The following is an 11,909-nucleotide window of genomic DNA, read 5'->3' as shown; positions in this document are numbered from 1 at the left end:
ACATTAAAGCATCCCGCTGTTGTCAAGAACAAGGTAAGTATGCCACTTGAATAACTGTTACTCAACACTGATCTCAAATGCAACCAGATTCAAGAAAGAAACATTGGAAAAGAGAAGTCAAAAGGAAATATTAAAAACAAACAGGAATCACAATTTGTGGTTGATTGTAACATTTATACATGAAAACCAACTACTTTCTTATATATTGGGATAAAATAGAAAATAAAGTAGAATAAATCATTCCATTGGAAATGGTAGCCAAATGATAAAACATCTGGAAATAAGCAATTATAAATTCATAAGATCTTAATGAAGAAAATCATAAAACACTACTAAGTTACATAAAATTAGACTTAAACACAAGATTTCATGCTTTTGAATACGAAGACTCAATCTGTAAATTCACTGTGACTCTAATTTTTTAAAAAAAGATTCACATGAGAGATTCAGAGCTGAAGCGAATGTTGACTTGAAAGTATTGATATTAGTATGAATAAAGCTTTAGAAATTAAAGGCGTTCCTAAAGAGATAAATAAACAGAGCAGAAATAGAACCAAATACTTAAAGAACTTTGGTTTACAAATAAGGCTCCATTTTGAAGAAGCAGGGAAAACACTATGACTGTATTTCCGAAATGAATTATTACATAGTAATTGATATAACTGGCCACCATATGAAGGAAAAAGTATGGATCTTTCCCTCATTTCCTGCAACAAATGAATTCCAGGGAGTCAGAAGATGTGAAATAAGCAAATAAAACCATAAAGTTTCAGAAAGAAATATGAGTAAGTTTATTTATAATCTCAGGATGAGGAAGGCTTTTAAAAACTGGAAACGAATCCCACAACTGACAAAGAAAAATATTGATAAATTGACAACATAAAAATTTAAACTCTATGCCAATAAATAAGGAAATCAATAAATAACATCAAAAGACAAATGATAAACAAAAATATTTTAAAGACATAAGACAAAAATGTCCCAAAGTGCATGAGCAAATTAATTAAGAAAACGCCAAATAACCCAATTAGGAATTGGGTAAAAGATATAAGCTTATAAAAATTAAAATTACAAAAAAATTTGAAAAAATGTTCCATTTTTACATGTGATAAAATAAACTAAAATCAGAATAATATTCCTAAATATCATGTTTCACCAGTTACATTGGGGAAAACATTAAGGTTGAAAATACCCCATGCTATTATAGAAAGCTGAGGAATTGGGCCTTTAATTGTACTCTTCATGGAGTTACATCTATTGATCAGTTTCTAGAAGATAATCTGGCAATATCTATCAAAATTTTAAATACACATAACCTTAAAACTCAGCAATTCCATTTCTAAGTTGGAATTTACACCAAGCTTTAGTCACAAAAGTATGTTAAGATGTATGTACAAGCATGCCAATTATAGATTTGTATATAAAAATAAAAACCGGAAATATCCATATGTTCACCAGTAAAAGGCTATTCAAATAAATGACAGTCCGCTGAGACAATGGAATGCTAAGCAGCTATTAGGAAGAATGAGGTAGATCTTTATATGTTATTACGGGACGACCTCTAATACGAAACACCACGTGAAGAATGCGAGGTGCAGAGCACTTCACAGAGCGTTAGTGCTGGGAAGGGATGTCTCTCTCCATGCCCCCGTCCCTCTTGCTTTGGCCTCTTACCTTCTTTTTTTCTTTTCTAGAAATGCCCCTAGAAGCTCATTAATGGTCCTCTCTGAGAGAGAAAAGGGGCAGTATGGGAGGCTGTTGTTTTTAACCACTTATACTTTTCTAACTATGTGCACATCTATTCCCTATTATTACTTTATTAAATGACAGAGTAGTTTTTTCAGGGGTCAAAATATGCACAACTTTGGTTTGCATTTTATGTGTTCCTGCACAAACCCCAAAAGGTTTCTTTTTTAAACAAAAATGTGGGAGGGATCAATTTTGGGATAATGATAAGAAATGAAGCATTCCCTTTACATATCAAAACACTCCTACTTGTTTTTAAAGCATTGTAATAGAAAAAATAAATAAAAATCTTGTGCACAGTTCATCCATAGCATGTGGAAGGAGTGACTGCTGGAAGATCCTGCTCCAAACCGCCTGAGGCTGGAGTGCCCTGATTCATCAACTTTCTTGTAAGTGAAGTCTCTTAAGTCACACACACAGGTACTTGTGCACTTACACACACACACACACCCTGAACACACACAAGCTTCCACCTTCCTCTAGTGCAAATAAATTCATGTGCATTACCCAGAAATGAGTGAGCTGGATGGCTGGAAAAACACATATGATTTATTTAACTCTGAAAATAAAATCTTCCCTCATGATGTTCCCATCTCAAGGGTTAGAAGCAAATTAAAAATCTCTAGGGGCTCAGAAGCCTTCTACAATTTTGAGGTCTGAGCAGCTGTTGGATGATACAATGGAATAGGAGAGGTCTTTCTTGGTGAATTACCCTCTGACCTCACTAAAAAAATAAGAAAGAGAAGAGACAAAGTGATACTGTCAGCTAGATAATCTAAGGGAAGGGCTGTATCAGCAGTTAGGTTGAAAAATTAAAGTTTCTCTTGTTTTCAAGCTGCTCATCTCCAGGGAATCCACCCATGGACCTTAAGCCAGTTTTCTGGGCTGTCCACGACAGGTGGACGGGCTCGGGGCAGGCAGATTCCCAAAGGCCAGAACCTAGAGTTGCTGGCTTATCAGTCACTGAGGGTCTGCCAGCTCCTCCCTATCCAGAGCACTGCGGCCTGGATACCTGCCTGCCACTGGCCAGGTATCCAGAAAAGGGATGGACCACATCGCCCCCTCCTGGCAACTGCCATAGGAGGGACCAGAAGAGTTCCCAGCCCCCACTTCCAGGCCCTGACACACAGGGCCTAGGAATATGCAGTATGTTCACTTGATGCTGTGCATTTGTATGGATGTGCATGTTTCTAAGACTAATGCACTCCAGTGCATGTTAATCAGCTAACACATTATTTTTTTTAAAGCCCACATAAATGGCTTCACTTAGCTTTAGCTATTCTTTTGGGCTGTTAATTCTAGTAGAATTCTATTTGTCCTGTGGGTTCTGCAGAATAGAACAGATTTGCTCAACACCTCAGTGTCTGAGAGTAGCGGCATTTAGGAGTTGTCTGGGATCCACCAGAGACACTCCATGGGGCCTGGTCCTTGTTCAGAATAAACAGAAACCCGTGTCCCTTTGATTTCCTTGACAAGGTGGGTTTGCAGAAGCCAGGGAGGCTGGTAAAAACATCCTTAGCAAGACCCACAGTCTCTCTTTCTCTCTGTCTCTCTAACACAGAAACCACATAAAACTGCTTCTCTCTACCAATTGTCTTTGATAGAAAAAATAAAATAAAAATAAAAGTTGAATTGCAGAAAAGCTGTCAGATTTAGTTTTTAGTTTTTTTAGTTTTAGTTTTTTGTTTTCCTTCCACCAGTCAATTATTGGAATGGATTTAGTGAGTCTGGTTTATTTTAGCTTCAATCTAGGTTTGTACACAGGCAAAAGGCAAATGTTGAATTTTCAGGTAGACCTTCATGGCAAGTGGCATGCAGACATGCAGAACCAACTGTCCCGGCGGTGAGGAGCCACTGGGAGCTCTCTGAAGGGCTTTCCAGGCAGCGGGCTCATGGGCAAAATAACCTCTCAGAGGCCCTGCTGACCGACAGCACGGACGGGCCAAGGGTATGGATCAGCCCATCTGAGAGTACTGAACAGAGTGCTGAGAGCCTATTACCTAAAGTAACAAGGAAACCAGAACAACACGACTGACAGCCCTACGGGAACATCGGAATTGCCACGTTAATGCTGTCCTGGATTAGCACCCCCAAATCTCCCCAAGCCAAAGGCTTTGCCCATCTGTGCGTTTCCCACATGTACAGAGCCAGGCGCGGCTACGCGAAGTCTTTGGACACGGCCTCCACGAAGTTGGGAGCCGACATGAGGATGCCGATGGTGCAGATGATGGTGAAGACCGAGAAGGCCATGAGGCACAGGCGGTCCACCACGCAGGCCGCGAACTTCCACTCGCTGCAGACCGCCTCGCTCTCGTCCTGGCAGCGGAAGCGGTTGGCGATGTAGCGGACCTCCTCCAGGATCTTGGCCAGGTCCGGGTCCCCCTCGGGGGGCTGCCCGGCGTGCAGGAGGTGCTCGTCGTGCGTGGGGGAGCAGGCCATGCGGCCGCACACCACCCCGGAGTCGGGGGTCGGGGCGCAGTGCACGCCGTCCAGGCCGCGGAAGCCGATGTACAGCAGGTTCCCGTTGCTGGCGGGCGGCGGCGCCACCGCGCTCATCTCCACGCTGGCCAGGCTGCAGCGCCGCCGCGCGTGCTGGCAGGCCGGGCGCACCTTGTCCTCCCCGGGCCTCTTCATGCGGAGGAACCACGCGCACCAGTTCAGGAGGACGACTCTGGTCTGGGGAGACAACAGAACGTTAAGAGGGGCCCCCAGCTGGGCATCGGCTGTTGCTGACAGCAGCAAGATCCTACACGGCAAGGCCTGCTTCATGGGTCCTCGGGGGTAGCAGATGTCACAGCACCAAAAAAATTAAAAAAAATAAAAAAATAAAAAAGAAAGAAAAAGCAGATGATTTTAGCAGGCAAACAGCGCCTGCGCGTGACAAGCACTTAGTTCAATGTGAGGCGAGACTCAAACTAAGGCACCCTGAGAACAAGCTACATTTCTCTCCAGGGCAGGCAAGCTGCAATCTCAGGGAAGACAGCCTCGTGGAAGGAGAAGGCTATCTGAGCTGTGTAAAAAGGGAAAGTCAATTTCCCTCTCTGTTCCGTGCTTATCTGTAACCCGGGGACCTTCAGACCTAACTCTGGCTCCCACACTACGTGTGAGGCGCTCTGGAAGGCCACTGCAAATTCACAAAGAGTCCTGGGAGGTTTGACGTTTTCAAATGCAACCCCAGAACATCCATGAAACACCAGGTGAACTTGAGGCTTGAAACAGTTTAGGCTTCCAACATCAGATGTTCCAACCAGAGATGTGGATCTCTTATGATGCGACCACTTTGCAAAGCTGTTTTTCAGCTACCCTGATAAAAAGCAAATACCAAGGAACTTCATGTGAAACAGAAACTAGGTTAGTGGTCTCCAATCCGATCCTGAGATTTGAGAGAGTGCTGGGCCCCACAGGGGCTACATTGTTAAGGCATAAATACTTATTAAAGTGTTTTGATTTATTTAAAAAGAGAGTCTTGGGTATTATTTCTTTTGGCAATGGGCTCTGTGAAAAATTTCCTGAGACACCAACGTGCTATGAACCAAGGAAGTTTTGGAACCTCTAACCTAGCTCACTAAGCTTCAATGAAGACTGAATAAGACAATGCCTGGGAGATAACTTTTTTTTTTTTTTGAGATGGAGTTTTGCTCTTCTTGTCCAGGCTGCAGTGCAATGACGAGATCTTGGCTCACCAAAACCTCCGCCTCCCAGGTTCAAGCGACTCTCCTGCCTCAGCCCCCTGAGTAGTTGGGATTACAGGCGTGCACTACCATGCCCGGCTAATTTTTTGTATTTTTAGTAGAGACCGGGTTTCGCCATATTGGTCAGGCTGGTCTTGAACTCCTGACCTTGTGATCAGCCTGCCTTGACTCCCAAAGTGCTGGGATTACAGGTGTGAGCCACCACACCAGGTCCTGGGAGAGTACTTTGAAAAGCTGAAAGCAGAAGTTGACAAACTTTCTGTAAAGGGCCAGGCAGCTACTCATTTCTGCTGATGTATCACGCATTGAAGGCGTCAAATGGATGGCCATGTTTTCTAAAATAACTTATTTACAAAAACACTTGGTGGACTGGATTTGGCCACCTAGGCCAGTTTGCTAACCTCTGGTCTAAAGTGTGTCCTAGAGTGCATGAAAGAAGCTGGAGAAAAATAACCATAGAGTTTATCCGGGTTTTGCCTCTCATGGAAAGAAGGGAGACATCTACAGCCTCAATCTAGGTAAACAAGCATTCTTGCAAGCCTATCCAGGTAAGTGTGTAAAAAGTGGGCCCTTTCTCTGAAATTATCCAGATCCTGATTTCATTTACATTTTGTTTTATGATTGTGGGGAAATTCCATCAGTAACCCAGAAGGTATAGTTCCTATCTTTAGGAAATATACAGATAGTAAGTTGCGCAGTTCATATCTGCAGGGCTTTCATTCTTGGTAATCTTTTTATAACATCTTATCAAAAATAACTGCAACAAACAGGTTTGGGGACAAGAACAGGGAAGCATAAGACCAGTTTTGTTGCAGCTATAAAGATAACCCTTTATTTCCCACTGTACTTTACAAGCAGGCGGCAATCTGCATGTCCTGGAAAGGTTGGGTCTGCTGACCTTGGAGAGCTTTTTATGATCAGTAAGGAGTGGGCACATATGACCACATGTGAAACTTTGGATGAGCTGGGTCCTCCATACAAGGCTCATGAGACAAGTCATCTCACTTGGGCCTTTCAGGGTCCTGTGAAATGATTATATTCTCCCACTTTACAGACCAACAAACTGAGGTTCAAAGAGGCTAATAAACTGGCCCAAGGACATACCATGAGTAAGTAAGTGGTTATGTCACTTAACATGTTTAGCCTTTCCCAGCCTCATCTGTAAAAGGGTCTATGAGGTTCTCTTCAAGACTCATGCAACTTTAGCCCAAGCCCTCTGGGAAAGCACCAGAAATCCTAAGCCAGCTCCCCAGGGGGGCTGCAGGGCCATGAGTGTGCCTGCACGCAGTGGCAGCTGTGCACACGGGGAGCAAGCAGCAGCAGGCACTTCTCTCTCCGTGGCAGGGTCTACACGTCCCATGGTGCACATCTCAAGCTCACAGGATCCACACTGCCAAGTCTATTTTGAATTCCATGGCCTGAATCATTAGCTTTCAAAGCCATAGCACTTAAAAGATAAAATTATCCTTTTGGCCATGCTCTTGACCTCTTCTGTTAGGCTACAGTTTTGTTTCTGGCTGTGCAAATGTCACATAATGCCACTGCACCCGGCAGTATCTTCTTCATAGCAACAGATCATAATAAAAGTCCCTCTGAGGCTGTTTATGTTTCAAATACACATAGAATGAAAGAAAAATGCAGTGTGTTATGTAAAGCGTGAGAAATGTATAAGCTTCATCTTTCATTTGCAGCCAATTGGTTTTAATAAGCTTTTATGCTGAGAGGTGAATATGCTCTTAATTAAGATTTTTTTCTAGAGCAGTGGAGTGCTCCAGATCATTAAAAATGGTTCTGTGTCTTGATGTCTTAATTCTCTTATCTTCTCATCAGTCAAAATACTTATAAGAAATGAGAAGAAGTGTTTAGGTTTTTGTATTTGCATAAACCAATACTGGAAGGAAAAAGAAGGAATTCATTAAAATGGTTATCAATATTGGTGGCAGATGCAGGGTAAGGGGAAGGAATGGGAGCAGGATTTCCTTATGTATAATTGTAACTTTAATTTTATTTTGACTTTAGAAACAGGTAAATGTGTTACCTACTTCAAACTGATGGATAGACAGAAAGACCAGCAAACAAACAAGCTCCCCAGCTCTCAGGGCTCCCACCTCTGGCCTTGCATTTTCCTAAGTGTGTCGGGGTTATAAAGAAGTCAGACAAAAATACAGTTGAATGTGTGCAAATGTACCCCAGTGTTTAATGGGGGTGGTCTTCACAAAACAAACCTCAGGGACCACAGTGATGTGGTCTGTGTGTGAGACATCACCAGGTAGGCTAAGCACACACTACTGCTGGCACAATGAGCTAAAAGTGAGTCTTTTTTTTTTTCAGAGATGGGGGTTCGCTCTGTCACCCAGGCTGGAGGGCAATGCATTATGATAGCTCACTGCAGCCTGGAGCTCCTGGGCTCACATGATCCTCCCACCTCAGCCTCCCAGGTAGCCAGGACTACAGGCACACACCACCATGGCCAGCTCACAAGTAAGTCTTTACTAAATAGTGTATGAGACGAATGGGCCATGTGGGTGAAACTCTGAGAAGAAAGAGTAATTTTGTAAAGCATTTCTAAAGAAGTTGCTAAGTAAGCAATTGGGTAAACTACCACACAATGAATGTTTCAGGAGGCCCAGAAATCCCGTATTCCTGGAAGGCACCTGACTGCATCTCACCCCTTACAGTTGCATTTTGCTTATTGGTGATTCCTAGATTTCCTTCTGAACTGAGATGCAAGTGGTCTCCAAGGACAGGCAGCATTTGGGATGTGAGGGCATTTTGAGCTCCCCAAATCCTTAAGCCAGGCTCTCTAGACCGGAGGATGGGGAAGCTTTACAGAGCCCACATGAAGGGAGGAAGGGCGGGCCAGGGCACCTCTCCCTGGCATTGGGTTTTGTTTCTGTGAGGTGGGGAAAGTTCAGGCCCTCCCTAAGCCCTAATCAATGTTTCCTGACTGCCAGGCGAGGGTGGGTACATAACTTTGGACACCTGACACTGCAGGAGAGGATCCCTGGGTGGGTGAGCACCCATGGATGTGGCAGGCATGGTGCCAGCAGCTGGAGCAGGGGTGGCATGGCCCAGGCTAAGCTCACAGGCTGTGGGATGCAATCCTTTATTTTTCCATCCATTCCCTTTTATCCCCTCCCCCTTCCCCACTGGTGACGATTAGTCTTTGTTTTATAGCCTTCTGGTTGGATGATATCCCTTTAAGTACTGCATGTGCATATTTGTACATGGCTCATTCTGTTTCTTACTCTTTTAACTCCTCATTCTCTTGTGAAGCCTCAACCGTGCTGCTACGCGTCTGTCTCATCTGTTGCTTCCAACTGCAGCACAGGGCTTCATGGTGTACATCAAAAAAACCCAAAAACTAGCTTCTCAAAACACCGTACTGGAAGAACACACAGAGCAGCCAGTCTGAGAGCCTGACTCACAGTGTCAGTTTAGACAGCAGTGCCACGGGGCATCCAGGAACACGCGCACCATGACTGCATGCTACGCAAAGACACACCAATGGGTGACGAAATACAAAAACAAAGCTATTTCTTTAGGAATGCCCATTTTTTGTGTGATTTTTAAAATCGATAAACCCTAGGAGGCACCTCCTTTAGGGAGGGTCTCCAACTCCATCGGAGGTGGGAGGAACGTACCCACTTGGGCATCTTGCCCCCATCGGGGTCGTGGTGGTGGTACTGCAGCACGATCACTGTCACCACCACCGAGAGGCCCACGATGATCATGGTGCTGGCAAAGTACTGGGCTGTGGAGAGAACAGAGACAGGGTGAGACCCGGGGCTCCCGCAGCACTGAATGTCACAAGATAGGCACAGCCTGACTAGTTCTCGGTCACATCAGGGCCTCGGGGTGCAGTGATGCCCATGTGCTGGGCAAACAGCCTCCTGCCACCGGCCAGGTCTGCAGCCCACATTCTAGGTAGGCAAAACCAGCCAGCATGGTCTGACTTCCCGCCCACGGAGTGGTCTTCCCTCACTCATTGCACCTCCATGCACTCTGGCCTCCTTGTCAGTCAATAAGAGCTAGCATCGCCTGGCAGGATGGTGAGAAGGTTGCTCCTGTGAGTCAATACTGGATGTGAAGGTATGCGAACCACCCAGTGTTTATGATGCACGTCTCCACGGTGCGCCAGAGATACAACGGGGCAAACCTGCACACCAACTGGCTGCCACCTGTCCAGCCCGAGGAAGGGGTCAGTTTCAGGGACTTTCCAGGACAAGAACTTCAGCCTCAGCTTTGACTCTGATGGGCATCAGTGTCCTTCCACCTGGGCCCAGGTGAGAAGCAGCACGGAGTATCTGAGTGCATCCACCCTGGTCCACTGGCTACTGGCTGTGAGTTTGGAGTGGATGCTCAGCCTCTTTGGGCCTCGGCTCTTCAATGGGGATTAGGCAAAGGATGATGTTTGTGTCCCCACCAAGTTCATGTGTTAAAATCTTAGTCCTAACTGGGATGGTATCTGGAGGTGGGGTTTTGGGAGGTATGAGATTGTGATTTATAACAAGAAATAGGTATTTGGTCTTCCTCCCGTTTCCTGGCACACAGCTCCTAAAACCTTTGAATCTCTGAAGTCATCAGTGTCTTTTTATATGCTAATGAAATAACTTATGGCTGAGGTTCCTGGATAGTTTCGGGGTTGGTTGCCAGGGGAACCAGCCAAGTAATCAGAGAGTTGGAACCTTCAAGCCCTGTCCCCCTTCCCAACCCTTCACCCTGGGGAGGAAAGAGGTACTGAGGGTTGAGGTGATCACCAGTGGCCAATGACATAATCAATCATGCCTATGTAGTGAAGCCTTCATAAAAACCCAAAAGCACGGAGTTCTTCAGAGACTTGACCAGTGCTGAACATGTGGAGGTGTCTGGAAGGTGATGTGCCCAGAGACAGCACGGAAGCTCCATGCCCCTTCCCAAATACCTTGCCTTACTCATTTCTTTCATCTGATTGTTCTTCATCTATACTTTACAATTAATGAATAAATGTATGTAAAGTGTTTCCCTGAGTTCTGTGAGCCAATCTAGTAAATGACTGAACTCAAAGATGCAGTTTTGGGAACTCCCTACCGATTTACAGACAGTTGGTCAGAAGCATGGGAAGCCGGCACTTCTAACTGGCATCTCAAGTAGAGATGGTCTTGAGCCTTAATCTGTGAGGGCCATGCTAACTCCAGGTAGTCTCAGGACTGAAGTAAATTGCGGGACACCCAGCTGGTTTCCAATAATTGGTCCTCATGGAAGAAAAGCCCCCATTTGGTGTCAGGAGTGTTGTGTAAGTAGAGAAACGGTGAGTGATTTTCTCAGAGGACTTAAAGAGGTCTGAGGGTGCAGCCCTCATGAATGGGATTAGAGTCCTTCATAAAAGGAGGCTAAAGAGCTAATTCACTCTCTGCCACATAAGGCCACAGCGAGAAGAGGGCCATCTGTAAACCAGGGAGTGGCCCCTCACTGGAGCCCTGCTGGCACTCTTATCTAGGACTTGCAGCCTTGCAGAACTGTGAGGAATAAATGCCTGTTGCTTAGCCTGCAGGCTACAGCAATTTGTCATGGTAGCCTCCACTAAAATAAACAGGAGCCCCTTCCTTGCAGGATTTGTGCAATGATTAGCAATTACATGGGCCAAGATGTCTAAGAGAAAGGAGGTAGTGTTCTTCAGTGGGCAGCTCTGATCATCAAACCTTTGCTGTGGCTGTGGACTCAAGGGGCTGAGCTCTAAGGGAAAGCATTTTGGTGCACGAGTCTGAGTGTTCAGCTGGCCAAGAACACCGCAGGCCCTCACACCAGGAAGGACTCACTGACTTCCTGCAGAGACCAAGAGGTACCTGGGAAAGCTCTGCCAGAATGTGGAAGTTTGAGACCTAAAGTTACTGTCAGGGCCCCTGAGGAAAGGAAGGAGACTGGAGCAAACTGTGACACTTATGAGCTGAATTGTGCTTCACCCTAGAATTCATATGCTGAAGCCCTAACCCCTAGTACCCTAGAATGTGGCTGTACTTGGAGATGGGGTCTTTAAGGAGGTGATTAAGTACAATGAGGTTATCTGGGTAAGCCCTAATCCAATCTGACTGGTGTCCTTTTTAAGAGGAGGAGATTTGGACACACAGAGAGATAATAGGGTGCAGGTACAGTGGAACTACCAGGAGAGGACAAAGCACTGAGGAAGTGGTTGTCTGCAAGCCAGGGAGAGAGGTCTCAGGTTAAACCATCCCTTCTGGCCTCTTGGTCTTGGACTTGCAGCAGTGCAACTGTGAGAAAATAAATTTCTATTTAAGCTCCCAAGTCCATGGTATTTTGTCATGGCAGCCTGAGCAGACCAACCACCTATGGAGAGATGGGGGTCAAAGGATTGCTCTGAGTGAAATTCCATCAACAGAGGGTAGCAAAGCTGACATCCCTGAGGCCATCAGCATCCCATCCTTCTAGATGTGGGCTATGCACCAACCAAGCCTTTCCCAGCAGGTAATCAGT

General features: G+C 45.3%; 1 protein-coding gene across 1 annotated transcript in view; it reads right to left on the bottom strand.

Moving 5' to 3' along the window:
* Nucleotides 1-1,231: 1,231 nt before the first annotated feature.
* The window catches only part of CHRNA7 (cholinergic receptor nicotinic alpha 7 subunit), a 125,870-nt gene continuing 115,192 nt past the window's right edge, over nt 1,232-11,909 (bottom strand). The window contains exons 9-10 of the mRNA XM_017515243.2: nt 9,083-9,192; nt 1,232-4,422 (exon numbers count right to left, since the gene is read on the bottom strand). Coding sequence (XP_017370732.1) covers nt 3,904-4,422; nt 9,083-9,192 — 629 coding nt within the window. The 3' untranslated portion in view covers nt 1,232-3,903. The remainder of the gene's footprint in view (nt 4,423-9,082; nt 9,193-11,909) is intronic.

Source organism: Cebus imitator, unplaced genomic scaffold (genome assembly GCF_001604975.1).
Source record: "Cebus imitator isolate Cc_AM_T3 unplaced genomic scaffold, Cebus_imitator-1.0 Scaffold544, whole genome shotgun sequence".
In the NCBI taxonomy this organism is placed as follows: Eukaryota; Metazoa; Chordata; class Mammalia; order Primates; family Cebidae; genus Cebus; species Cebus imitator.
The sequence above is the reverse complement of the archived record's forward strand: the minus strand, read 5'-3'. Positions and strand labels throughout refer to the sequence as shown.